At 37.9% G+C, this 27,685-nt stretch overlaps 1 protein-coding gene across 2 annotated transcripts in view; it reads right to left on the bottom strand.

The window, feature by feature from the left end:
* AFF3 (ALF transcription elongation factor 3) overlaps positions 1 to 27,685 on the bottom strand; it is a 526,951-nt gene that overhangs the window by 177,235 nt on the left and 322,031 nt on the right. For both annotated transcript variants that reach the window (XM_058534464.1, XM_058534465.1), the window contains exons 6-7: positions 19,736 to 19,816; positions 5,131 to 5,167 (exon numbers count right to left, since the gene is read on the bottom strand). In XM_058534464.1, coding sequence (XP_058390447.1) covers positions 5,131 to 5,167; positions 19,736 to 19,816 — 118 coding nt within the window. The remainder of the gene's footprint in view (positions 1 to 5,130; positions 5,168 to 19,735; positions 19,817 to 27,685) is intronic.

The raw sequence follows: 27,685 nt of genomic DNA, 5'->3' as shown, positions 1-27,685 counted from the left end.
TATTTGACCCTTTTTTGTGTTTTATTTAAGAAATACATCCGAAAGATGTTCCATATTGTCTTCTAAAAGTATATCATTTTACTGTTCACATTTAGGTCTTTTACAAATACCTGGAATAGTTTTTGTATACAATGTGAGGTAGAAGTTAATTTGATTTTTCTCCCTGTAGATAACCAATTATTCCAGTACTATCTATTAAGAAGCCCATTCTTTCCCCATTGGTTTACATCATCAGCTCTGTCATGAATCCAGTCTTCACATATCTGTGAATCTGTTTCTGGGTCCTCTCTTCTGTCTCATTGCTCAATCCATCTATTACTATTTTCACTACTTGGCTAAACATATTTATTTATTTATTTTTAATATTGGTAAGGCAAGACTCCAACTTTGTTCGTCTTCAAAAGTCTCTGAGCTATTTTTGGCCTTTTGTTCTATCAAATAAGTTTGAAAATCATCTTGTCAATTTCCTCACACAAGTGTGTGAGGATTTCCTCACACAATTTCCACACAAAAGTGAAGCTACGAATTCACTGTCTGCTGGCTCCCACTGCTGCTGTTGAGAAGTCAGCTGGAAGTCTAATTGTTGCTTCTTTGAAGGTATTAAAGGATATTTTAAGACTTTGTCTTTATCTATGTGATTTGCAGTTTAACTATAATGTGTCTAGTGTGGACTTCTTTTTATTTACCATGCTTAATATTCATTGGGTTTCTTGAATCTGTGGGTTAGTGTCTTTCAATTCTGGAAAATTTTCAGCCACTACTTCCATTAATATTTCCTCTGTACCCTTATCTCTTTCTGGAATTCTAGTTAAACATATGTTAGACTTTTTTACTTTATCCCCTATGTTTCTTAACTTCAACTTCATATTTTCCATTTCTGTCTCTCTAGGCTGCATTCTAGATAATTTCCTAAGTTCAATTTCCCAATTCATTAATTTTTTCTTCAGATATGTCTAATTAGCTGTTAAACCTGATGAAGAACATTTTAATTTCTGTTATTATTTTTCTCATTTCTAGACGTTCTCAGTAGTGCTTCTTCAAATCTTCTTGTTCTTTACCACATTTTCAATCCTCTCATTTCTGGAAATTAAAGAAAGCACTCCCATTTTATATTCTGGGTTTGGTAATTCCAATATCTGAAGTCTTTATAGGTCTATCTAATTTGCTGTCTGTTGTTTTTCCCTGCTCTTGTTCATGGGCTCTTGTTTCCTTGAATATAAGTGTTTTTGAAAGTGAACTGCTCATTTCCCTTGGAATTCTCTATTATTATTTATTCTTTTCCATTTTCTTTGTTTTCTTTTTCAGGTATTTCTCTTAGCTGGATTTTGACCTTTCCACCCTGACTGATCTTCCATGTATCAAAACTTCTTTTCATATTTTGCATCTGTCTTTTGCTTTATAGTCAGAAAAAAATGTTTTCAAACTTATATTCCAGATTCCAGACTTTACCTATTACCCACCATTTCTATTTCATCAATCATATTTTTAATTCTCAAGCACTCATTTGTTCTGTAACTGCTTCTTTTTCATACCAATCTGTTTTCTCTTTTTATTTAATATAAATAATTTCTGTAGTAAGTTTCTGTAACAATTTTTTTTGTGTGTGAGGAAGATCAGCCCTGAGCTAACATCCATGCCAATCCTCCTCTTTTTGCTGAGGAAGACCTGCCCTGAGCTAACATCTACTGCCAATCCTCCTCCCTTTTCTCCCAAAAGCCCCAGGAGATAGTTGTATGTCATAGTGGAACATCCTTCTAGCTGCTGTATGTGGGACACTGCCACGGCATGGCTGGACAAGCAGTGCATCAGTGAGTGCCTGGGATCCGAACCTGGGCTGCCAGTAGTGGAGCGCGCACACCTAACCACTAAGCCATGGGGCTAGCCCCTTGTAATAAATTTATAAATAATTTCTGTAAATAAGACTGTAATTACACTTGAAATTTTTTTCTTCTGTTTCTTGAATTAGATTTCTTTTGGGTCAGTTCTTCTCTTTGGTGCTCATTGGTTATGTATTCACATCTTTGAATGACAACAGGTTGGTTAACAAAAGTTAATTGTTGGGGATTTCCTGTATTAGTATATTGTTCTATTTTCCTAACACACCTCTCCCTTGTAGGGAAGGGCTGATTTAGAGCTCTCTGTAAGTGGACAGGGTATGTTAACTGGAAGGCTTCATTTAGGGTTCAGGAGAAGAGAGGCCTCAAGGCAAGCTGGGAGCCCTGACCCTCCCCCTACCTCCCAACAAAAATAGGAAGCACTTTACTCTGAGGGTGTGGCATTTTTTGTTTATTTCCTTCTTGAGAAAAGTTGACTCTCCATCCAGCACTCATTTATGTCTACTTTTAAGGTCCGGTATTATCTCAGAATCTATTCTGCTTCTCTTTTAGGTGTCAGCTCCCAACTAGGAGTTCTAGTCAACTGTTCATTTTCTTGGCAAATACTATGTTTTTTGGTATTTTGTCTTTTGGGGGAGGAAAACCAGACTGACAGCTCTGTGAAAGAATGGCCCAGGTGTTCCCACCACTGCCCACAATCCATGCCTATTCTCTGTTAGGCTTGAGTGGAAATCTGGAGTCTCTCTTGGAGCTCCCTAGGACAGTTCTCACCATCACTAGAGCTTGTTCCTGTTTGTTTCATTATTTTCCTTTTTTCTTTTTCTGGGTCATGACCTTCCCTGCCCAGGATTATTTAACAGAGAGTCCTATCTGCTCTCTGTTTTCCAAAAACTCAACTGAATTTCTGGTTTGATGATGGCATTCTTTTCTGTTTTCAGTGTTATTATGGATTTATTTCCATTACTATAGCTTTATGATTATTTAAATGGGAATTCTGAGGGGAGGGGAAGAATTGCTTATGTTCAATCTGCCACTTGAACAGGACACTCTCATAACTTTAAAAGAAACCGATTTTAATATTTAAGTTTCTCAACGCTTAGCAAGCTTCTATTTTATAATATTAAGTTAAATTAATCAGTAATTCAGCAAACTGACCAAAGTATTTACCTTTCAAAAGATATGGATTAAAAATAATTTTGTTTAATTTAACCACTCTTTTCTCTTAGTATCTACATAACTTAGTTTCACTAATGTCAAAAAGAAAAAAAGCACTAACCTAAAAGTGGTGAAGGTTAGTACATCAATCCACACATACACATTTTGTGTTTGGTTTCTCTGAAGTTCAGTTTTTTCTGTTTTCTACATATTTACTGGAGTCATGATTCCAAAAACTGTAATGATTCCAAACCAAATACAAGAAACAGCATGGGAAATGCTGGTGGAACCAGACCTCCTAGAGTTTCAAAGGTGCTATAACCTACAGAGAATGCTCAGATTTTTACATAGTGATATTACCTTTTTATAGATGTTCTTGGCTTTGGGGGGAAGATTTATTTGAAAAATACAACAAAATAATCCCTCTACCCTCAGAAAAGAGAAAGCCAATCACAAATTTCCTTAGACAAGGAAATGCCAGGTTTTATATCACACAAGGCAGGTGCCATCTCACATCCCATAGAAGATGGGTCTGCTTTTACATAATCTAAACTGCGGCGTTAGCATGTGAATGTTATGGCATGTCGCAAAAACGTGCCAGATGCATACAAAAATCACAGTATATATTTCTTGGACAAGAATTTAATCTCACACTGAAGTGATAGGAGCAACCTTCCTGAGGTCAAGGTAATGGGATGGAAAGAAATTCTGTTGCCTTTGGGGCAGAGATCTTTGAATTCAAATCCTAGCTGTCATTTTTTTAGCCATGTGACTTTGGGCTAGTTATTAACCTCAGAATCTCATTTTCATCATTGCAAAAAGGGGATGATAATGCCTACCTTATACAACTATTGTTAGGATCAACTGAAATAACATACTTCAAGGTGCTGGCACATGGAAGACTCAACAGCTATTTCCTTTGTTCTTTATGTCAAAACCTCCAAGCTGAGAGAACGTACATTTATTCATCTATTATACCCCTCCTTTACCCTGAACTGTTTAAATTCAAATGGAAAGAAATGGTGAGGAAAGTAATGGCCATTCTTCAGTATGCTCCGGTCTTTGGCATATGATGCTGACGCCTGCACACCTCATGGACTTAACCATGCATTTCTTCTGATTCCTTTTCTTACCGTTGAATTTATTATTTTCTTTAGATTTCAAGTCCCTTGGCATCTCACCTCTTCACTGGTGCCTGTGCTCACAGCATATCCCAACAGAGGGTGGGAGAGTTAAGTGATATTGCCTATGCATCATTATGACACCATCCTCCCACCCTGACCTTTCCCTAGCTGTACATTAAAAGTCTGGGGCTTCCTAACACATTTGTCGGGATGTCTTTTCTCTCCAACCCTTCTGCCCTTACAGATGCTCAGTGGGTGAGCCTCCGTTCCAAAGACACATCTACTAGCTCAGAGTGATTTTCATGTTCAAACATAGCTTTGTAATTGGCAAGGGATGCTCTCAGCTGACTGATTGGTCATGAGACTAACGAAGCCCAGTCTTTGTGGGTGTGCTTTCATGACATGAATGAAATGGCTTATGCATTTTTAATGCTCAAGAAAACATTAATACTAATTAGCAGTGCCAAAGAAGAGAATTAAAACACTTCTTCATGGAATGATGGCATCCTCTCTTTGAGGACAAAGCCCACATGTTTTATTAGACAATGGATTCAATTAGAAAACTCCTTCCTAGACACTATAGTCTGTCTGTTTCTAGAACATGGTTTCTTCATGGATTATAAGGCCATTTTTCTTGAGGTCTTCTCACTGGATCTCTTTGCTTACTTGCTTTCTTTCAATTTGGATAATTCATTGGTTGTCTTTACAATTTTTTCCCCTTCAAATAGTAGGGACCAACTATAATAAAGCATGATGTTCCCTTCTCCTAGGATTGCTTTGAAATTCACCATTTTATGTTTGGTCCCTCTTTCCCTTGATTAAAGATAGAGGAACACTCAAGGTCACCATGAATCTTACCCATTTGGGCAATACTTGAACAATTGGCCCTCTTTTTCCCACTTGATTTCATTTTTCAGTGAAATTCTTTTAAACCTACTGTCTATTGCACGAATCTCCCCTCCTCACGCCCTCCACCTCCCACCCGCTCATATGAAACTGCAGAGAGACTTTCTTACTTGGATTATTGTGTCCAGAGGAAACAAGTTGAGAGTCCTAAAAAAACAAGAAACATCAATTAATTTTCTTACTTTGACTTTCAAAATCTAAGTTGAATATGAGATACATTATTGGTCACTCAGAACCTAATCACTGATCATAATCTCTACCAGTTACTGTGATGAGAAACATTTATATGAATGTGCTTCTTAAACAGCCTGGTAAAATAGTTCACAATCACTTCTCATTTGTATTATGGACTTTTTCTTTTGTTTATTGAGGTGAAATTCACATAACTTAAAATTAATCACTTTAAACAATTCAGTGACATTTAGTACATTGAAAATGTACAATGACCTCTATCTAGTTGCAAAATATTTCCATCACTCCAAAGTAAAACTCCGTACCCATTAAGCAGTGTCTCCCCATTGCCCCCCTCCTCAGTCCCTGGCAGCCACTAGTCTGCACTCTGTCTCTATGAATTTATCTATTCTAGATATTTCATATAAGTGGCATCATACAATATGTAACCTTTTTTGTTTGGCTTCTGTCACTTAGCATAATGTGTTTCAGGTTCGTCCATGTCACAGCATGTGTCAGTACTTCATTCCTTTTTATGGTCGAATAATATTCCATTGTATGTACAGTCATGTGCCACATAATGTTTCGGTCAATGACAGACCGCACATATGATGGTGGTACCATAAGATTAGTACCACACAGCCTAGGTGTGTAGTAGGCTACAACATCTAGGTTTGTGTAAGTATACTCTGTGATGTTTGCACAATGTCAAAATCACCTAACGATGCATTTCTCAGACCATATCCCATTGTTAAGCAATGCAACAATATACCTATTCACCTGTTAATGGACATTAGGGCTATTTCCACCTTTTGGCCATTGTGAATAGTGCTGCTATGAACACACATGCACGTGTACTTGCCTGAGTTCTGTTTTCAATCCTTTTGGGTATATATGTAAAAGTGGAATTGTGGGGTCATACGGGAATTCTACGTTAAACTTTTTGAAGAACTGCCAAACTGTTTTCCACAGTGGCTGAACCATTTTGCATTCCTACCAGCAATGTATGAGGATTCCAATTTCTCTACATCCTATCCAACACTTGTTATTTTCTGTGTTTTAATTTTTAAAAATTTTATAATAGCCAACCCAGTGGGTGCGAAGTGGTTTCTCATTGTGGTTTTATTTGTGTTTCCCTAATGACTAATGACGTTGAGCATCTTTTCATGTGTTTGTTGGCCATTTGTCTATCTTCTTTGGAGAAATATCTATTCAAGTCTTTTGCCCATTTTTTAATTGGCTTATTTGCCTTTTTGTTGTCAAGTTGAAAGAGTACTTTTTTTTTTTTTTTTTGGTGAGGAAGATTCACTCTGAGCTAACATCTGTGCCATTCTTCCTCTATTTTGTGTGTGGGTCACTGTCTCAGCATGGCTGACAAGTGGTATAGGTCTGCACCTGGGATCTGAACCCACAAACCTGGGCTGCCGAAGTGGAGTGCACTAAACTTAATCACTATGCCATTGGGCCAGCTCCAAAAGAGTTCTTTATATATTCTGGATACTAATAACCTTATCAGATACATGATTTGCAAATATTTCCTCCCATTCTGTCTTTTCACTTTATTGATGATATTCTTTAATGCACAAAAGTTTTTAATTTTGATGAAGTCCAATTTATCTAATTTTTCTTTTGTTGCTCATGCTTTTGGTGTCATATCTGAGAATTTGTTGCCAAATCCAAGGTCATGAAGATTTATCTCTCTGTTTTCTTCTATGAAGATTATGGTTTTAGTCCTTATATTTAGGATCTATTGTATTATTGACTTTTAATCTAACCTACTTCCTTTTGAATATACCTTTATTCTCACCACCTTTCTGCAATAAGGTTGGCAACCATCCGACCAGGGACACTCTATTGAACAAGTGCTGTCAATCACACATTGGTGGATGGAAAGATTATTACAGATTTCTGCTTGTCTGAAATGGTAGAAAGCTAGTACTACACAGTATTTTGAGTTTAGTTACTGCTCAGGTAAATAGCGATTGAACCTGATTTTATTTGCCTTCAAGTGAAATGCTAAATTTTGTTTTGAGAATTCACATTCTCTTTCCTTGCAAAATTTCTATTTAATATGAAATATAAGGGAGAGTTAGAAAGAATGAATTAATTGAGATGGAAGGAAGGAAAAAAAATAAGTAGCAGCACATAAAATCCAGTGAAACTCCTTTATAATTTTAGTGTGTGGAACAAAAATCCAGCATAATGGAATTAACTTCTATTACACGGCTTAACGTTTTTACCAGAATTTTGCTCCATGAATACAGTTGTTATGGGGCAGAGGGTCTCATTTAACATGGCTTGTTGCATATTCAAATCCATGGAATAATGTATGTTTTAAAAGGAATTCCACTGGGACAGTATGAAACAACCCAGACTGGTGGGTAAGGGTTGGTGGGAAGGGAAGGGATTCCCACTCTATTCAGCAGACTGAGTCATACACAAATGCCCTGACTGTTAATATTGGTAATAATGAGCTATTCATCTGAAGGTCAAGAACAAGATCAACTTCCAACCTGAGATTCAGTTTTTAGAAACAGTGTATTAAGATGAAATATTGTCCCTGAAATGATGAGCTAAAACATAATCCTCAAAAATGATTTTGTGCAATATATACAAATATCAAATCATTACGTTGTACACCTAAAACTAATATAATGTTATATGTCAATTATACTTCAATAAAAATAAATAAATAAATAAAATGATTTTGGTCGATTTTGGATAGTTGTTGTTACTAAGAAGATATCCACAGTTAAAAATCCCCCACATGAATTGGTATGTTTCCGATTATTTCTAATAAATTTAGAGTTTATATCTGAACATAAATTAGTGTGAGCTTTGATAGGTGAAAAATACTTTGAGCCCAATTTAGTTGACTCCTCTGAGCCATCTGTAGATTTTGGCTTTTTGGAGGTGTCCTGTACTAGAGAGGTGAGGATTCCACTCATCATCAAATGGACAAGAATGGTAATAGAAATAGTTTTCAGCATTTAACAACAACAACAAAAAAAACAGTAGAAATTTTGTATGATTGTTTCTGATACTACTGGGAAATAAAATATTTTATTTCTCCATGCAGTTTAGACATCCTAAAACCCCAGTGATGACTATTGACCATAGACTCTTGAGTAGAGAACCAAAAATGAGCTTAGAGATAACCTGAATTATAAACACACACTGCAAGATCGTGTATTTTTTAGATAGAAAACTTCAAATTTTAACTAAACATCTGTGTAATGACAATTATTTTCTATTTTGTGTGAGGAGTGAAGAGAGGCAGAAAATGGTTAAAGCACTGATTAAAAAAATCACCATAGAATTCTGCTGTAGGAGAGACAAAAATAAAGTAAAGACTTTGTTCCTAATATGTAATCTCATGTTTCTAGCCGATGTCTTCTGGGTGGTGCATGAACCAACAAATGTTAGCTCAAAAATATTGACTCTGACCCCAGTGTTTGCAGACCGTGCCACTCCGTGGGTAAGAATGATGTCCCATTGTCATTCTTACTGACATTGGCCAGCGTGTAACCAGTTGGCTGGTGGAGGGCGTGAGTCACCTTAGGAGGCTCCTCTAGAGTTTAGGTACACAGGGCACTGTCCTCATTCCGATTAGGTCTCTGTTGGCCAGCGACAGGGCCTGTGGCTGCTGCTTCGTGAAGGAGGACTGCCCTACTCAGCCAGCTGCAAACTCTGTGGCCTCCAGAGAGTGTGCAGAGCCTTCATCCTTCACTGAGCCATCGCCAGCTGGGTTCAGAGCAGAGGGAGACAAACGTTCCTTGCTCCAAAGAGCCCAGGCATTGAAGTCATTCCCATTTTTGTGTCTGTTGTCACCCCATCCAGATATCTAGACACCCGGACACCCAGACACCTTTAGTTTTTGTCTCAAAGGCCTTCTCTCCCCTTGCGAATGTTTTCCATAAGTAGACTAACCGGGGAGTCACTAACCCCATCCGCGCATTTTCATTTTAGCCTCTTCTGGGAGCACTCTACCAGGCCTGCAAGGTTCTCTGTTAGCCTCCTTGTGGGTTACAGAAGTGAGTGTACAAAATCCCTGCCTACAGGACCTGGGAGACCAGCGAGTTGGTAGTGGAGATGACGTGTGTGCAGATTATTGTAACCCAAGGCTGAGAGGGATGTCATGACTGCTACGCAAGAGAGCTTCAAGCCTCTGTATCCTTTCCTTATCCTCTCTCCTTGGAATGACTGTCCTGCCATTTTCTGTTTTCTGCCTGACAAACTTCATTCTTCCTTTAAGGTTCGGCACAAAGAAGCTCAAGGGTTACCTGCTCTTTGAAATCTTTCTGAATCTCAGAAGAACTTATTTGTTTTCTTTGTTTTCACTGTACTGTGTCATACTTCCATTACAGGAATTATCTTTTCAACTATGACTATTTTTTTTTAAATAGCTTTATTGAAGTAAAAATAATATAACATAAACTGCACATATTTAAAGTATACAATTTGAAAATAAATATCATAAAAAGAATGCTACTATTATTATTGTTTTGACCCAAGGACAGCTCCATCTTATTAAGCAGCATTTACTATTTAAACAAACAAAGCAATATCTATTCATTAAAGAAAATTCAGAAAAACAAGAAAGTATAAAAAAAAAGTTGCCTGTAATCCTACAACAGGGCATTTCTAAGGTTAATCTACTGCTTTTGGTTTGCCAGTGTCATTCATCAAGTGTGTGTCATTTTGACAGTCACGTACACAAAGGGGAGAATCACTTCTGGTTACTTAGACAAATATCTACAGGTGGGAATTTATTCTTCTCCAACTTTAAATCCCGAATTTCCAACACCTAAACTATTGTTTGGTACATGGGAATGCTAAAACTTCTTTAAATGTGGTATTTAGCAGGGAAGTAAAGTTTGTACAAATCATTTTGCTGAAGACAGAAATAACCAAGCACACTGGTATCTGAGAAAGCCCTTCGAAGAAAATGATAATATTATATTTCATCAAATGTAGCACGCCACCAAAATTGCATGAGGCTGCATTATCTCATGTACTACTACAAAAGAAAATTGCTGCCAATTAATTGTAAGATGTCATCAACTGTCAAACAAATCCTGATTTTAGGGAACTTAAAATGTGAAAAAATACGCATCTTAGGTCAATAAAATACAGCAGTTCTTAAGCCATGCTGCTAACGGAGGACGGTACTTATACCGTGAGGGCATTACTTAAAAATGGCCTTTTGGAACCACTTGAGGACTGTTCCACTCATATCTCTCCTTGCTTGTCTATGAATCCATCATTGGAATTACAGCAGGCAAGAAACGGAAATGCGTCATCTCTTATTCCCAGACCCCCCACATAAAGCTAATTACTATAAGAAAAAGAACTACCTGATTTGGTTTGGTCTCCCTTCACCCCCACAAATCACCTTCTTCTCAGTCCTTTCTATAAAGCTTGAAACGGTTGAAATAATCTAATTTACAATTAATTGAAATGTTTATTTTGAGGTAATGCTAAACATAGAGGTTTAGTCCAAACATTTTGTGGTAGTTTTTGAAGCATGCTAGGAACCCAAAAATGGATATGTATAATGAACTTTCCAACTGCAACGCACTTTCCTTCACACTTGCTGGCTTTCATTCTCCTTCTAGCGTATAAAGAGAAAGGCAATAGGAGTCTCATTTCTGTAACGATGCTAGAATTCTTCTAGATAATGCTTTAAAAACTGATCAGCAAGAATAGTTCCAAATCAAGTCTGATCCCCCCAGATTCAGCATCCATTGCCACATGAAATGTTGGTGAAATGCCATATGTTTGCACATACGCCCTCTGAGGATGGAAAAAGTCCTACAATTTTGAGTTCTTTATTTGCATTTCAAAACTTATGAGACTGCTATAGAAATGAAGAGAAAAGGGCAAAGCAAACTCTTTTTTTTTTTCTTGGTTGAAATACTGATAATGGCATGCATTCTTTTCTTTACCAAATTCAATTACTTTTGAGATTTGAAGAATGAGGCAGACACGTCTGGTAGTGTTTGTCTAGGGAACTGTAACTCCAAATTAAGTCTTCAGAGAACAGAAAAAAAATCCAAGTTCAGTATCAATTGACTTTACTATATATTATGTCCTTCAATACCCAGACAAATTAAGGAAATTCTCGGAAGTATTTAGTTAATTAATTTAGTGGTAGTGGTAACTCAGAAGGAATCGACTTTCCTTGTGAGGTCAAATTGCCCCTTTAATCTTAAAAATGAGATTAATTGCATTTGTTTATTAGTCATTTTGGAGATTTTGTCCCCTCAAGCTCCATAAACAATTCTAGCTCCTATACACTAGGAACAGTGATAATCTCAAACATTAATAATCTAATTAATGAACTGCAAGCCTCCAGCTGTCAGAAGACTAGTTGAGATACAGGTTAAAAGAGGTATACTATGTGGGAAAATTAATGACAGTCTTAGAAGTAGGCAGCATAAGGGCTCCCCCAAAGATGTCTGTATCCCAATTCCCGGACCTTGTGAATATGGTACCTCTCACGGCAAAAGGGACTTTGCAGATGTGATTAAGTTAATGATTTTGAGAAGGAAGATTATCCTGGATTATCCAGGTAGGCCCAACATAATCACAAAGGTCCTTATAAGGGAAAGGAGGCAGGAGAGTCAAGGAGGAGAAGTGACAAGGGAGTCAGAGTGAGGAGGTCCACGACCCTATTAAGAAGGGCAGCTTCTTAATAGAAGGAGCTGAGAAAGGCAAGAAAAAGAAGTCTCCCCTAGAGCCTTCACAAGGAGTGCAGCCCTGCCAGCACCTTGATTCTAGCTCAGAGAGACTGATTTCAGACTTCTGACTTCCAGAGTTGCAAGATAACATATTTGTGTTGTCTTAAGTCACTAAGTTTGTGGTAATTTGTTACAGCAGAAATAGGACACTAAACTAGTCTTATTTCATTTGTATAAGACAAATTAATAGTACTTCTTGTGAGCTTTTTGAAAGAAAAGTGTTATAAAAATCATGCAATGTTCCTACACTTTGTAAAATCACTTATTCTTTCTTTCTCTGGCATGGGCAAAAACATCTAGTGGTAAAATAGCTCCATACAAATCCTATAGTAGTCCTAAATAAGACATATTTTTTCATTTAAGTCTGAAATTCTGTGCCCTATATGATAGCTAATAATGTATCCTTTTGGGTGGAAAACAAGATACTTGTAACTTTCTTTCTGCCTTGAAAAAATGAATTTTTTTGTACTAATGATCTGAGGTCTCAATTTCACTTCAGGAGTTAAGTTATTGCTTAAACTTAACTATTTACATTCAACAAAACAAATCTGTACAATCCTTTTGGGAAAAGTCACAACCAAATAAATATGCCTCGGTATGTGTGCTCAATTATACCAGAAATTATACTTATACCTTGGATATGTTTATATAACAAAAATGCTTATTTGATTATATTCTGGTCAAACCTTAATTTTGGCCAGATTATGTGCAAAAATTGTAAGGATTCTGCACTGTATTTTGTGTGGCAGGATGCCATTGGATGGTTTTGAATACAAGAGTGACAAGATGTGATTTGTTTTAAAAGTATTATTGAGGCTACTGTGTGAAGAACACACTGTGTAGTAGAGGCTAGAGTGAAAGGTGGAGAACCGTAACAGTCCAAGCTCGATGTGATGATGGCTTGGAATAGAGTGGGAGGTGGAGCAGGTGTAGAAACACGGAGACCAGTTAGGAAGCCACTGCAATAATTAATGCAAGAGGTGACGGTGGTTTTGACCAAGGTGGTAGCTGAGATGGTGAGGGGGGAGCACTTGGATTCAGGATATATTCTGAAAGTAGGGTAGATACAATTTAATGATGGGCTGGATATGTGGTATGAGAGAAAGAGAAGAGTCAAGGATGGGTACTGGGTTGAATAGTGTCCCCCAAAAGCTCATGTCCACTCAGAATCTGTGAATTTGACCTTATATGAATATAAGGTCTTTGCAGGTAAAACAAAGTTAAGATGAACAGATTAGGGTGGGCCCCAAATCCAATGACTGCTGTCTTTATAAGAGGAGGGAGATTTAGACATAGAGACACAGAGAGGGAAGATGGCCATGTGAATGCAGAGGCAGAAACTGGAGTGATGCAACTACAAGCCAAGGAATGTGACAGGCAGCTGACAGTCATCAGAAGCTAGGAAGAGGCCAGGAAGGATTCTTCCCTAGAGCCTTCAGAGGGAGCACGGACCTGCTGACACCTGGATTTCAGACTTGTAGCCACCAGAAATGTGAAAGAATAAACTCCTTTGATTTTCAGTCACCAGGTTTGCGTACTTTGTTATCGCTGCCCTAAAAAACGAATACAGAGGACTCCACGGCTTTTGGCCTGAGCCAACTGCAAAAATGAGGAGCCGCTTACTGAGAAATATTAGGATGGGAGGTTTGTGGGGCATGTGATATGTCGAGCTTGAGCCGTTTACTAGATATCCAAGTGGAGATGTTGAAATAAGTAAGCAGAAATACAAGTATGGTGTCTAGGGGAGGGAAAAGGTGCTAGAGATACAAATTTAGGAGTCTTTGGCTCAGCACGCAGAGCATTTACAGCAACAGGCCTAGATGAGATCACCTAAGGAGTGAAGAAACAGAGAGAGAAGTGAAAGGATTAAAGACAAAACAGAATATTACATATATGTTTGAAAATTCTAAAGGGTAAAAAAAGGAAGAAAGAAAGGTGAATTAACCCAACATAAGGATGGAAAGTAACAAAAGGAACATTATGGCTAAAAAAACGCACAACATCAAATGGCAGGAACAGGCCCAAATATATCTGTAATCCCAACCAAGGCAAATCAGTTAAATTCCCCAAATGATAGAGACTCTTAGACTGGGTAAAATGTAAGAACCCAAGGTGCCAGATTATCTTTTGGCAACTCAGTACCATTTTACACCTTCTCAGCTTTGCCCTGTAGAAGCCCGGGAGGTCCAGATGGGTTCTGGTGTAGATTCCACTAACAAGATGCCTTTAGTATATCTCACGGAAACAAGGAAAACTGAAAATAAATTCTTTTTCTAGACTAACAACTAGAAATAAATAGAAATAAAAGCAAAGGAAAAATAACAAATAGAAAAGCAAAAATTAATAAAAATGAAAGCCAAAAGAATAGTGGATTTGATCAATAATATTGTTTTTTTTTTAACACCAACAAGACTTTTAGCACATATAATCACAGAAAAAAGGAGAAGATACAATTAAACAACATTAAGTAGGAGAAAGGAAGGGATTAAAAAATAAGATTTTATTATATACATATAATACCATTATATTTGAAAATATAGCTAAGTGGAAGATTTTCAAAGAAAACAGTAATGACCAAAATTAAATTAAGAAGAGGTAGAAAATCTGAATAAGCCAATAGCATAGAAGAAAATGAAAATACAGTAAAAGATTTACTCTTAAAAGAAAACTCCATGTACAGAAGTTTTATGGATGAGTTACATCTTATTGTTAAGGAAGGGAAAATGAGTATGTTATATAAACTGTCCTAGAACACAGAAAAAGGTAGAAAGCTAATGAATTCATTATAAGAGGCTATTATATTCCTGATATTGAAACTGAACAAGCATACATAAAAAGATAACCAGCTCGGGGCTGGCTCGGTGGCGCAAGCAGTTAGCTGTGCGCACTCCGCTGCGGCAGCCCGGGGCTCGCCGGTTCAGATCCCGGGCGCGCACCGACGCACCGCTTGTCAAGCCATGTGGCAGCGTCCCATGTAGGGTGGAGGAAGATGGGCACGGATGTTAGCCCAGGGCCAGTCTTCCTCAGCAAAAAGAGGAAGGATTGGCAGATGTTAGCTCAGGGCTGAGCTTCCTCACAAAAAAAAAACAAAACAAGAAGATAACCAGCTCAAGTTCACTTAATAACATAATGGTAAAATTCCTAAATTGAATACTGGCATATTAAGTCCAAAGGTGTATTAAATGAGCAATATACCATAATTAAGGAAATTAATCACAGGGATGTATAAATGGCTAAAAAACCAATTTATTAATGTAACTTTATGCATTAACAGATTAAAAAAAACCCATGAACATCTCAATAAATGCTGAATAAACTATTTAACTAAATGCAAACCTGTTCCATTTATATGTTACTCTGGAAAATAGATCAGCGATTCCCAGGGACTGTGGGTATGGGAAAGGGTTGCCCATAAAGGGTCAAGGGGGAATTTTGGGTGGTGATGGAATGCTTTTATATCTTGACTGTGGTGGTCTCAGGAGCTTTTGTATTTGTCAAAACTTGCAGGATACTAAAAAGGGTAAATCTTACTGTTTGCAAATTATACTTTAATTTTTAAAAATGAAAAGAAAATTTAAACCCTTGAAATGTTCAGAAAGCTAGGAATAAAAGAAAGCTACCTCAGCTGGACATAGGACAAGCAATTATTATACTCACTGATAACACTTTGGAATCATCCTCATTAATGCCATGAATAAGGCAAAGATGTATAGGTTTTAGATGACACAATAAGAATAAAGTGGAACAAACTTGCTATTTGTAAAACTCTTTAATGGCTTCTCAATTCACTCGGGGCAAGTAAAAACCCTCAGAGTAAAAACCCCAAGTCCTTTCAGTGGCCCTACAGTTCCTGCATAATGTGAGTCTGCATTTTCCTCTTGTGTCATTGGCCGGTTCACTCGGCCTTGGCCCCCCTGGCCTTGCTGTTCCTCTAGCATCTAGGCATGCTCCTGCCTCAGGGAGCTTTCACTTTCCTTCCATCCACTTGGAATTCTCTTTCTCTAGTTGTCTGCATGACCTGCTCCCTCATTTCCTTCAGGGAGTTGCTCAAATGTCACCTCCTCAGGAAGGTCTTTCTTAAGCTCTCTGTTTAACATTCATCTTTTTCCATTCACCATCAGAATTCATTAATCTCCTTTCCTGATTTATTTTTCTTCAGCGTATATTATCATCTAACACATTATGTATTTTACTGCTATTCATTCTGGTTTCCCTCACTTGAAAAATATAAGCCCACCAAAAAAATCTACCAGAACCAAAAGGAGTTCAGTAAGCAGATACACAAGACCCAGTAAATTTCCTTCACACCATCAATGACTAATTAGAAAACATAAAAACTAAAAAAAGCTCATGCAAATAGAAAAATAAGCAAATATCTTTAAATATCTAAGAATAAACCAAGAAGCAATATGAAAGACACATGAAAAAAGTATGTTTACTAAAGGACACAAAAGAAAACATAAAAAATAGTGAAGCGATATTCCAAATTCCTAGACAGGAAGACAACATTGTCAGATGGATATACTTCCTTAAATTAAGTCAGAAACACAATTAAATTCCAAACAAAATTCTAAGAGAAATTTTTTAAGGAGCAACAGGTCATCAAGATGATTCTTAAATTGACTTGGAAGAGAAAAATGTACAATAGGCAGGACTTTGGGAAAATAACAAAGAAGAGGATTTGCCCGACCACATACTATAAATACGCCAAAAACTCACCAATAATTTAAACCAGGAGTTAGCCAACCACAGCCCATAGGCCAAATACAGCCCACCCTCTGTTTTGTTTTTTTAAACAATTTAATGGTTTTTAGCATATTCAGAGTTGATCACCATAATGAATTTTAGAACACTGTCATCACCTCAACAAGAAATCCTTTACACTTAGCTGTCACCCAACCTCAACTCCCCACCCCCAAGCTGTAAGCACCACTAATCTATTTTCTGTCTTTATATTTGCCTATTCTGGACAACTCAAATATATGAAATCACATAATATGTGGTCTTTTGTGACTGGTTTCTTTCACTTTCACTTAGCATAATGTTTTCAAGGTTCATCCATGTTGTAGCCTGTGTCAGCACTTCATTCCTCTTTATGCCTAAATAATATTCCATTGTAAGGATATATCACATTTTGTGTATCCATCCAACAGTTGAGGGACATTTATGTCATTTCCACTTTTCAGCTGTTATGAATAATGCTGCTGTGAACATGTGTGTACAAGTTTTATTGTAGACATGTTTTCAATTCTTTTGGGTATATACCCAGGAGTGGAACTGCTGGGTCATGTGGTAATGCAATGTTTAACCTTTTGAGTTAATGCTGAAATATTTTTCAAAGAGGCTGTACTATTTTATGATCCTACCAGCAACTGACATCAGGGTTCCAATTTCCCACACTCTTTTTTTTAAAGATTTTATTTATTTATTTATTTTCCCCCAAAGCCCCAGTAGATAGTTGTATGTCATAGCTGCACATCCTTCCAGTTGCTGCATGTGGGACACAGCCTCAGCATGGCCGGAGAAGCGGTGCGTCGGTGGGCGCCCGGGATCCAAACCCAGGTCGCCCGCAGCGGAGCGCGCGCGCTTAACCGCTAAGCCACGGGGCCAGCCCCCCTACACTCTTGCTAACACTTATTATTGTTTGTCCTTGATTTTAGCCATTTAAGTAGGTATGAAGCATTATCTCATTGTGGTTTTGATTTGCATTTTCCTAATGATTAGTAATAGTGATAGTGTTTTTTCATATGCTTATTAGCCATTTGTAGATCTTCTTTGGAGAAATGTCTATTTAAATCTTTTGCCTATTCTTAAAATGAGTTATCTTTATATCAGTGAGTTGTACGAGGTCTTTATATATTGTGCCACCACCTGTTCCTGTAAATAAAATTTTGAGTATAGTCACATTCATTCATCTAGGTATTGTCTGCAAAGCCTAAACTATTTACTCTCTGATCCTTTACAGACAAAGTTTGTTGATTTTAAACAATTTGTTTCAATCAGTTTAATCTGATTTAAACAATCAGTTACTGGGAAAGAATTAGATAAATATACTGAAAAAGCAGAATAGAAAGTCCTGAAACAAATCCCTGTATCTGTGAGAAATTTAATTGTTGACACAGGTGACATTTCAAACCAGTGGGGGAAAATGGGTTAATTCATTAATAGTATTATAATAATTTACTAACCATTGAAAAAATAAAGCTAGAATCTTATGTTACACCATCCACAAAAAATTTTTTTTAAACCTAAAAACAAATCTATAAAAGAATTAGAATAAAATAGAGAACATGGTTAGAATGTTGGGACATGGGAGATATTTTTTATCTGACATAAAAATTAAAGTTATAAGAAAATAGCTACATCATATATAATAGACAAATGAATAAAATATAAGGAGTTTCTAAAAATCATTTTCTAAAAAGTGGCAATGGATATGAATGGGTAAGTTGCAAAGGAAAAACAGCCGACACTCAGACTCAGAAGTAATTGGAGAAATGCAAATTGAAACAATGAGATATCAAATTTTCACCCATCATACAGAAATGATGATAAAAAATCAGATAATATTAAACATTTGTGCAGATGCATTAAAAAGTATTCTTGAAACACAGTCAAGGGTAAATACGGCTTCTGACGCCTCCAGCACCACAGTTCCTATTCTAGGAATCCATACTAGAGACTTTCTACAACAGGAATACAAAGAGGTATTAACAAAAGTGTTTGTTGTAACAATGTTTGTGATAACAACAAACCATAAACAATCTCAATGTCCATCAAAAGCAGCTTGACTAAATAAATTATAGCAAATGCATACTATGAAATATTTTGCTGCAATTAAGAAGAATAAAGAAAATCGCTACATATTCATTTGGAAAGATCTCCAAATATACTTTGCTAAAGGAAATAAAAATCATCTCTTAGAATGGAATTGTGATAAGTATAATGAACAAATATTTCAATAATTCACTTTAGAAAGTTGTGATGTTAATATTTAGCAACGATATTTATGTATTGTGTCTAACTGGAAAAAAAATCAACGCAGAAAAAATGCTTTTAGTACTATACCATTTAAGAGTTTAAAAACTACATATGCACAAATACGTATATAATGCACAGGGAAAAGGACTGAAATGGTATACACCAAACTCTTGATAGTAATCTCTGGGTAGAGAAATAAAATCTGGACAAAGATGCCAGGGACTTTCACATTCTTCTTTCTATTTGCATAATTCACCTTTATAATGAATATGTAGTTATGTGTTAGTTGTATGGTTAAAAAAATAAAACCTATTAGACTCATGTATAATTTAAATATATTTTGCGGCTGATTTTTGTATGTGTGCTTGTCCTTAGAAAATTTATGGAAATCTTTTCATTTAAAGTTCTAGAAAATATTTTGAGCTTTATAAAAGATATCCAAGAGGAATTAAATACTACATGTCCTCAATTCTAAGACATTGATTTTAAAATACATCATTAATAACGGCTTTTCAGGAAAAAACAGGACAGACAATTACATTGAATATATAAAATGATTGTAAAGTGCATTTCAACTTCACAAATTTTTTAGGTCAAATGACAATTATAAGATGCATCATATTTGTGCAGAAAGTACGCAAGCTTGTTTTTCTCCCTTTGATGAATAAATATATGCTTGCAAATTCTTGAAAATCAGATCCATATGCCTCTGGCAGGAATATTTACAGAGGAAAAGACAATCAAGGGAAAACCCACTGTCCACTAAAATCTCTGTGTGAGTAGAGCGTATTCCTCCTGAGGGATGCAAGATCTCACTCACCTTATTGGGAAATGGAAATTTGCTTGGTTCTACTTTGCCAGGTGTTTGAATAGCAGAAAGTGGTGGAAGCCAGGTCATCTCCTAAAGGGAGGGAAAAGCAATCAATATTGTAATACAAAGCGTATTTAAAGTCAGTAGCATATAAAGCAGCTATACAGGGATGCCTTAACAAGACATGGAAGGGACAAGAAATGAACAGGAGATGATAAGGAATGAAAGAAATTTTTTTTTTTAAAGGATGGGAAACCTACTTTTATGATTTCTTAACTTTACCAATTCTTGGTTCCATGGCTATCCCCATGGCCCCTTTATATCTTAAAAAGATCTACAAGGCTGTCCTATTTTCACTTCTTTTAACCTGAGTAAAGGTACAACCCAGTAGCAAAAGTTCTATGGAAAATGCCGTGCACAAGGGGTTGCTTCTCTTGGATTTGTCCCCACGAAATTCACAGGGTGTTTCTGAAGAAATGCACACAGTACTTTTAACTTTAGGGGTCACTATTAGAGGAGTTATTTATTTTATTAGAAACTCATATTAGTATGACTTTCCAATAAGCCCCACACATCACTTTGCTCTTCATAAAAATATCATTCACGGAAAAGTGACAAAACGAATCACATGTACGAAACAGAGAGAGTGGTGTCGTTTCTATAACACAGTATTAAGACAACTTGAGCTCAACACGCACTCATCTGTCATATGCTTTTTGACATACACTCTCACTAAGCTGTGAGAGAGAGAGGGAGGGGTTGTTTTATTCATTTCCAGTATTCCTCTTCAGTTCCATGTTCTGGAAGATATTTGCATTCACTAAATGACTATGGAATTACATTGAATCAATTTCTGATTACCAAGAAACTGACTTGGAGTTTACAAATAGGTTCTATAACCTGTGTCTTGATTTTCTTCCCTTTCCAAACCTAAGCAAGCATATACAAGCAGCAGTGGGGCCATTTTAAGAAAAGTGAGAAATTCTCTCTTCAGGTGAAGACATTTTCTCACCTCCCTTGGTGGGGGTGGGTGGGTGTTGAAAAGGGATTCTGCTAGGTTTTTGAAGTGAAAGCGTTTCTTGAGGGTGGTCTTGGCTTCTTTCCTTGGTGCAGACCCACACGTGAGCGTGTTCAAACCCACCCTGGACAGATTTACTGACCCCGTATCATCTCTTGCCCACTGTGACACATGCGCCATAGGGGGGTTAAGCTCATATGCATTCGACACATCCCTTTCTCTATTCTGCTGTTACCAAGGTTTCTCCAATGGAAAGCAAAGGAAGATCCAGTGACCCTTTACGTTTCCCCCTCCTCCCACCTCTGCTCCCCAAGTATCCGCCCGTTCTACTCTGTACTTATCCTATCCCCGTTGTGTCTTTTGAGGAGGTTGTTAAGCAGCACTGCCAAGCTTGTGTGTCGAGTGGTATCTGTCTTTGTCTATGGGTCCAAGCTACCACTCCTCCTTCTCAGAGTTGGGCCGCCTTGCCTAGGAACTGGTCAGATCTTACTTAGATTGTTGCTACTCAATTAAGCTATGAAGATCCACAGACAGTTTGTCTTCAGTTTCCTAACCCCATTCTTTTCCACAACTTGGCTTTCCCATAGAGCCTTCTTTCCTCTACAGGGTTTCTGACTTTTCTCTTTAACTTACTGGCTAGGACACATGTGTTTTTACTGCAAGTGGCCTCAAATCTTTTAGAGGAGGAAGTTAGTTGTCAATTATAAAACAAGTGAACTGATTGTTCCTTTCCTGCTTTGTTGACCATCTGATGTGTCCCTGAGTCCACCCCACGAATAATCACCCACTCAGTAGCTTCCTTTGCAATCATTCTTTGGCTCATACAACTTAGACTGTATGATGCTTAGGGGCCAAATTGATAAGCACAAACTAATTACTCAGATTTAGACATCACACTTGCATAAACAAGCCTAATATGTCAATGTTGATGTTGCATAAATTATTCTATGATTCCATCTGCATATAAGAATGCCTTATATATGTGCACTTTGTGCCTGACTGCTATCAAAAAAACCCCCAAAAGACGAGCTACTATTTCTGAGTGTCTTACAACTACTCAAGAACAAACGAATATAAAATATAAACAACAGTACTGTCAAAAAACACTTCTTAGATCAACTCTTTCTCTTAAATGTCACTTTCAGGTTAAAACATGTTTAATGTACAGTTTATCCAAGAGTGAAATGGCAAAGAAGTTTTCAGAGACCACTAGGCTGTGATCCTTAAATACTGTGTCCTCCTAATCTTGGTATCTTATGCAGGGTCCATCCCTGAGCACCCACTCATTCTGTGCACAAACATTTACTCAAGACTCACCGTGGGCCAGGCCCTGTGATTGTGCCTTATCCACACTAGGTGCTCACTTGAGTATCTGCTGAATTGAAAGTTAAAGTAACAGCTCTGGCTGTGTCCACTGTCAATCTCTCTTCTCTAATCCCAGCTAGGCACCCAATGCTTACAATCTTTCCATTTCTTTCTTTCTTCCTTCATTCTCTGCAACCCAACCACCCAGCCATCCAGCCAGCAAGCCTACATCCACTCACCCTCACAAACAAGTGCACAGAAGGCAGATGCCACATTCTCTTAGTTCGCTGTCCGCATTCAAATACCCCTTCTCTTTTGAGGCTTTTGCCATGTGGTTTTGGACCCTCAGCTCCTTTCCTTACCTCATTAAAGATGAGCTGCATCTTTCTCTCTGTCCACCTCTTCCCTTTAAACCAGCCTAATGGCTCCCTTCTGAATCTACCCCCTCCCTCATTACTCTATTGCTTTTAAGGGCAAACTTGTGGATACCTTCAAGCATTTCATTTCACCTTCTTGACTTGTTCTTCTTCTGAGCACACCTCTGTTCCACCTTAAATTTTTGGCTTCACAACCTTGACTTTAACTTTGATCTTTGGACTTTTCTGTTGAAGAATTAGAATACTGGCTCTGCCAAAAAAAAGTCTACTCTAAGCTGGCTCACCCCTTGGGATCCCCAGCCTTATTTCTCCTCAGATAAAAACTTGTGCACTAAATTGCCCTTGAAATCCAACCCAACGGTAACTACCTACCAGACATTTTAGTTGGCTTATCCAAGACCCCCCAACACGGTGACAATCAGACACTCTTAGGTCCACTAAAAATCCCCCTAAGGTATATAATTTTGGATCAAGCCTTCATTCTGGTTTCTCTGCGCCTACCTTCAGGCTGTTTAGGAAAAAGCATCTGTGCACACTGGTGGCAATATAGAATTAGGACACTGCCTTCCCTAAGTTTGGGCCCCCGTGTGGCTTGGGCAGTCCTTGCACTTGTCCCTAGTCTGTTTTCTTTTCCAGATTCCTCAGATGTTATTCTCCCATTCTGTCACTCTCTCTCAGCCTCACTTTGGTTCTCACTCTCTCACAACAGGTGATCTCGCCTCCTATGTCATTGAAAAAACAAAGGCTGGGGGCCAGCCCCGTGGCATAGCGGTTAAGTGCACACGCTCCACTGCTGGCGGCCCGGGTTCGGATCCCCGGCACGCACCAAGGCACCGTTTGTCAAGCCGTGCTGTGGCGGCGTCCCACACAAAGTGGAGGAAGGTGGGCACAGATGTTAGCCCAGGGCCAGTCTTCCTCAGCAAAAAGAGGAGGACTGGCATGGATGTTAGCTCAGGGCTGATCTTCCTCACAAAAAAAAAAAAGAAAAAAACAAAGGCTGGCCCAGCGGTGTAGTGGTTAAGTTTGTGCACTCTGCTTCAGGGGCCAGGGTTCGCGGGTTCGGATCCCAGGTGCACTCATCACGCCATGCTGTGATGGTGACCCACATCAAAAATAGAGGAAGATTGGCACAGATTTTAGCTCAGGGATAATCTTCCTCAAGCAAAAAGAGGAAGATTGGCAATGGATGTTAGCTCAGGGCCAATCTTCTTCACCAAAATAAAACAAACACAAAAGCTATTAGGTTTAAATGTTCCCTAGGGACAAATATGTATTCGTGCCCAACCCCACTTTTCCCTCTGGAATGGAAAAGGTGTGCTTCACCCTGTCCCAGGCAGATCCCCACCTGTGCCCTCAATCTTGTTTCTTCCCCTGTCCTTGGGGATCTAGTTCCATCAATATCCCACTGTTCTCCTCTTCACATTACCAATGCCTTATCATCCACTTTTCAACAGAACCAGATCTGACAAAGGTCCTTCTGATTGTCAAGTTCATTGGATCTGTGGAATGCTCATTTCTTCTTGAAACTCTCTTCCACCCAGGCTCCCATGATACCATATCCTCCTGGCTCACCTCCACTCTCTGAGCTTTCTTCCTCATTCTTTTTTCTGAACCTTCTTTTTCTGCTGTCCCTTGAAGGTTTTGTATTCAGCCTTTTTCTCACTACCTCTCCCTTCCCTGGGTGGTCCTGTCTATTACTGTGGCCTTAAAAACCACCTAGTATGCTGAGGATGTCCAAATGTATACCCAGCTCTTAACTTCCCACTCTAGGTGTCTGCTGAATCTCTCAACCTGGGTGTTCTACAGTCAATTCAAACTCACCATGTTTAAAACTGAACTTCCACTCTCAACAAAACCTTTTCTTCTCCTTGTATTTCATATCGTGGTCAACAGCACCAACATCTATTAACTCTTCAAGTCAGAGTACTTGGAATCATTCTAGACTCCCTTGCTTTCATCCCCCATCTCTCACAATAATAATAGTAACTCACAATTATTAAGTACTTAAAATATGTCAAACATTGTTTTAAATGCTTTATATGATTTATTTAACACAATTTTCATAACAATCCTAAAAGGTAAGATTTATTATTTCCTCATTTTATAGATGAGCAAACTGAGTCACTAAGAGGTTAAGTGATTTGCTAAATTTCACCCAGCAGTTGGATTCGCCATATCCTGGGTTGCCTCTAGGTGGACACAAGACCTTCCATGTTCTAGACAAGACCTAACTCGAGCCTCACTGCTATCCCAAGCTGAGATCCCTTGAATATACCATGCTTTGCAAGTGCTGGTAGCCTCCCCCAACCTCCTCTTATTTGCTGGGACGTTTACTCATCTGTCAAAATTCAGTTCCATTTCCTCCTTTTCTCTCAAGCCTTCTTTGGCCAAACCAAGCCACTGTTGATTTGACCCTCCTTTGTGCCACAGTTTCCCTATATGGACACTTGTCCCCTCTGTTGCAGTTATTGTTCACATATCGGTGCCTCCCTTAGCCTGTGGGGAGTCCCTGAAGGGCTGAGAATTTGCACAATTTGTCTGTTGGCCCCAGCGACTAAGGCAGAGCCTGGAACAGAGTGAATGCTCAGCACATTTTTGAGTGAACGCCAAATTGAACAGTATCTCTGCATTGCCTCTACCTTTCTTTCCTGTTACCTGAACTACCATCCTTGTCACACCTTCCTCATTTTTAACCTGAATTACCTTAATAGCTTCCTGATTGGTTCTCTTTCTCCTGCTATTATCAGTCCATTCTCCACACTCTTGCCACCTTAATTTTCCTAAAGTGCAGATTCAACTGCAAAGCTTCATTGCTGCAAAATCTTCACAGACCATGACATACGTGACAATAACAATGACGGCAGCCATGCCTCCTGTTGAGTTTTACACTTCTCAGAGGACTTGCACGTAAGTTTTCTCGGTTACAGCCGTCCTTTAAAGTAATCACATCTCCACATTGCAGGTGAGGAAGTTAAAGCTCAAAGAGATTAACTGAGTTGCCCAGATCACTCAGTTCCAACATGCCACCACTGAAATTTGCACACTATCTCCTACCCCCAGTCCAGCATTTGGTTTTCACTCTACTGCATCTGCCCTCAAAGATCTCACCCTAGTATTCAAAACCTTCACAACAAGGTCCCAGTTTTCAGCCTTGTGCCTTTTTATTAATCTACACATGCACTACGTATAAGAAAAATTACAGTCTCTGCTTTTACTTACAGTATCCTCTTTGCGTGTGAATGCGCCACTCTCATGTGCTTTTTGGATTTCTAGCCATCCAATAAGGCTCATCCTAAACATCTTCTGTATCTTGGGGCCTTTGCTGATTCTCCTTCTATTCCAATATGACATGATAGTTCCCTTCTCATGCTCCTCCAAAGCACTTAGTTTTTCTCTCTCTCATAGAAACTCTTAGATTCTTCTATGTGTTATATTCTTGTAAGTATACACCTCAATGTGCCCTCAACCATTTCTCCCTCTTCTGATACCCTTTCCCAATGTAGAATAAAAATCATACTAAGGAATCCTAATAATCTCTTTCAAGAATACTCAGATCTATTAAACATAATCCTCTAAAGAAAAACTGAAAATTTCGTCAGAGAGGGATACTGTCTACTAATCTTTGTGTAGACTAAAGCACCTTATACACTAAGTGCTTAAAATTAATTTGTTGACTTGAACTAAATGCCCATATTTCAATGGAAAATTGCTCACTAACATTAATTCTAGCTAAGTATTTCCATGTGATTTTGCCATCTAATGAGCCATGCTAAATATACAAAGGAATAGCAAAGACAATAGGGTTGTTTTATATTCAAATATATTAGAATTTCCAAAAAGTCTAATTTTTGGATTAGATAATCCAAAGAGAATTTTTCTTCTAAATAAGAATTTATTTTAAATAAGAATTATTTATCTGGACTATTTAGATATATTTGCTTTTAGTGAAGGTGCAGTGGCTTTTTAACACTGATTATCCATTATATTAAAATTTTCCACTGGAGATGCATGGGAAAATTAAGGTCAAATTGACTATTTCCATTTCCTCTTCGGTCACTTAGTGGCTCAGTGAACTTAGGTTAGTCACTTTCTCAGTAAATTGTAGTGATTTTAAACTGCAGACTTTGGAATCAATCATTTCTCAGCTTGTGGTATCCTAGAACCAGAGGAAATGGAGATATTAACTATCTCATGGTTTAGTCATGAGGATTAAATGAGATAATACATATAAAGAGCATAGCATGGTTCCCTTATGTTTAATCATTCAATATAAGACAGCACTGATTAATATCAAGCTGAGTTTCAGAATTCTTGTCTCTAAAATGAGAAATATAATTTCTCTCTGAGCTTTAGATGTTGCAAGTCTGCAGAGAGAGTATATGGGAAAGTGTTTTTATAAAAGAATAAAGTATTCTGCAAAAGTGATCTGTAATTAAGCTAGTAATTATTAACACAAACTATGTATTACTAAAACAGAAAGTTATTTAAAGAGATTATTATGATTACTAAGTATGATTTATACTTTACATTGGAGAAAATGTCCCTAAGTTTTCTCATGGGAACAGATCTATAATAATAGCAGTCAGTGAGATAATAAGATTTGATAAAAAAGTGTTTAATTTGTACCTTATTTCTGGTAGTGATTTAAAACGTAAGCAAAAGTAAAATTTTTCATTTCTGCTAAAATTTCACTTAGTTTGCCTTACATTATTTTCTTCATAGGAAAGCACGCTATTTCATTGCAAGGCCATCAATCCCACACCACTGAATCCACTGTTCCCCACCCCCGCCTGTGCTCCTGACTTCCCTGGCCTCAGCCACCCATCATCACCGCTTTGCTTCTATTTCCCCCACTTGGCTGTCCTTTAACCACTTCCTGGAGCACAGGTAAGGCAGGAAGGGAAATATAACGTTTAACGGCAACTACTCCAAAGTCTAGGTAGCTACCTTCTAATCTTATAAACTCCCCTGCCCCTTCTTTGATCTGTCTGCCTTCTTTCCTTTTTGATTTTCCTGTCACTTAGGAATGAGGTCCCACCCCACTCCCCAGTACCGAGGGGTCCTCAGTTTTGAGCTCAGTCCTTAGCGTTTAAGACATTCCAATTCATGGGATTAAGAATCAACATATCTGTCTTAACACAGCCTCACCAGTCCCATCTCCTGAAGCAGATGTCTAGTTACCCAAGGGACATATTTCAGAGTGACTTCTTCATTCTTAGACAGGCTTAAAATGCCAAGTTTCTGTACAGCAAATATACT

Source organism: Diceros bicornis, chromosome 40 (assembly GCF_020826845.1).
Source record: "Diceros bicornis minor isolate mBicDic1 chromosome 40, mDicBic1.mat.cur, whole genome shotgun sequence".
In the NCBI taxonomy this organism is placed as follows: Eukaryota; Metazoa; Chordata; class Mammalia; order Perissodactyla; family Rhinocerotidae; genus Diceros; species Diceros bicornis.
This window is presented reverse-complemented; position numbering and strand designations above follow the sequence as displayed.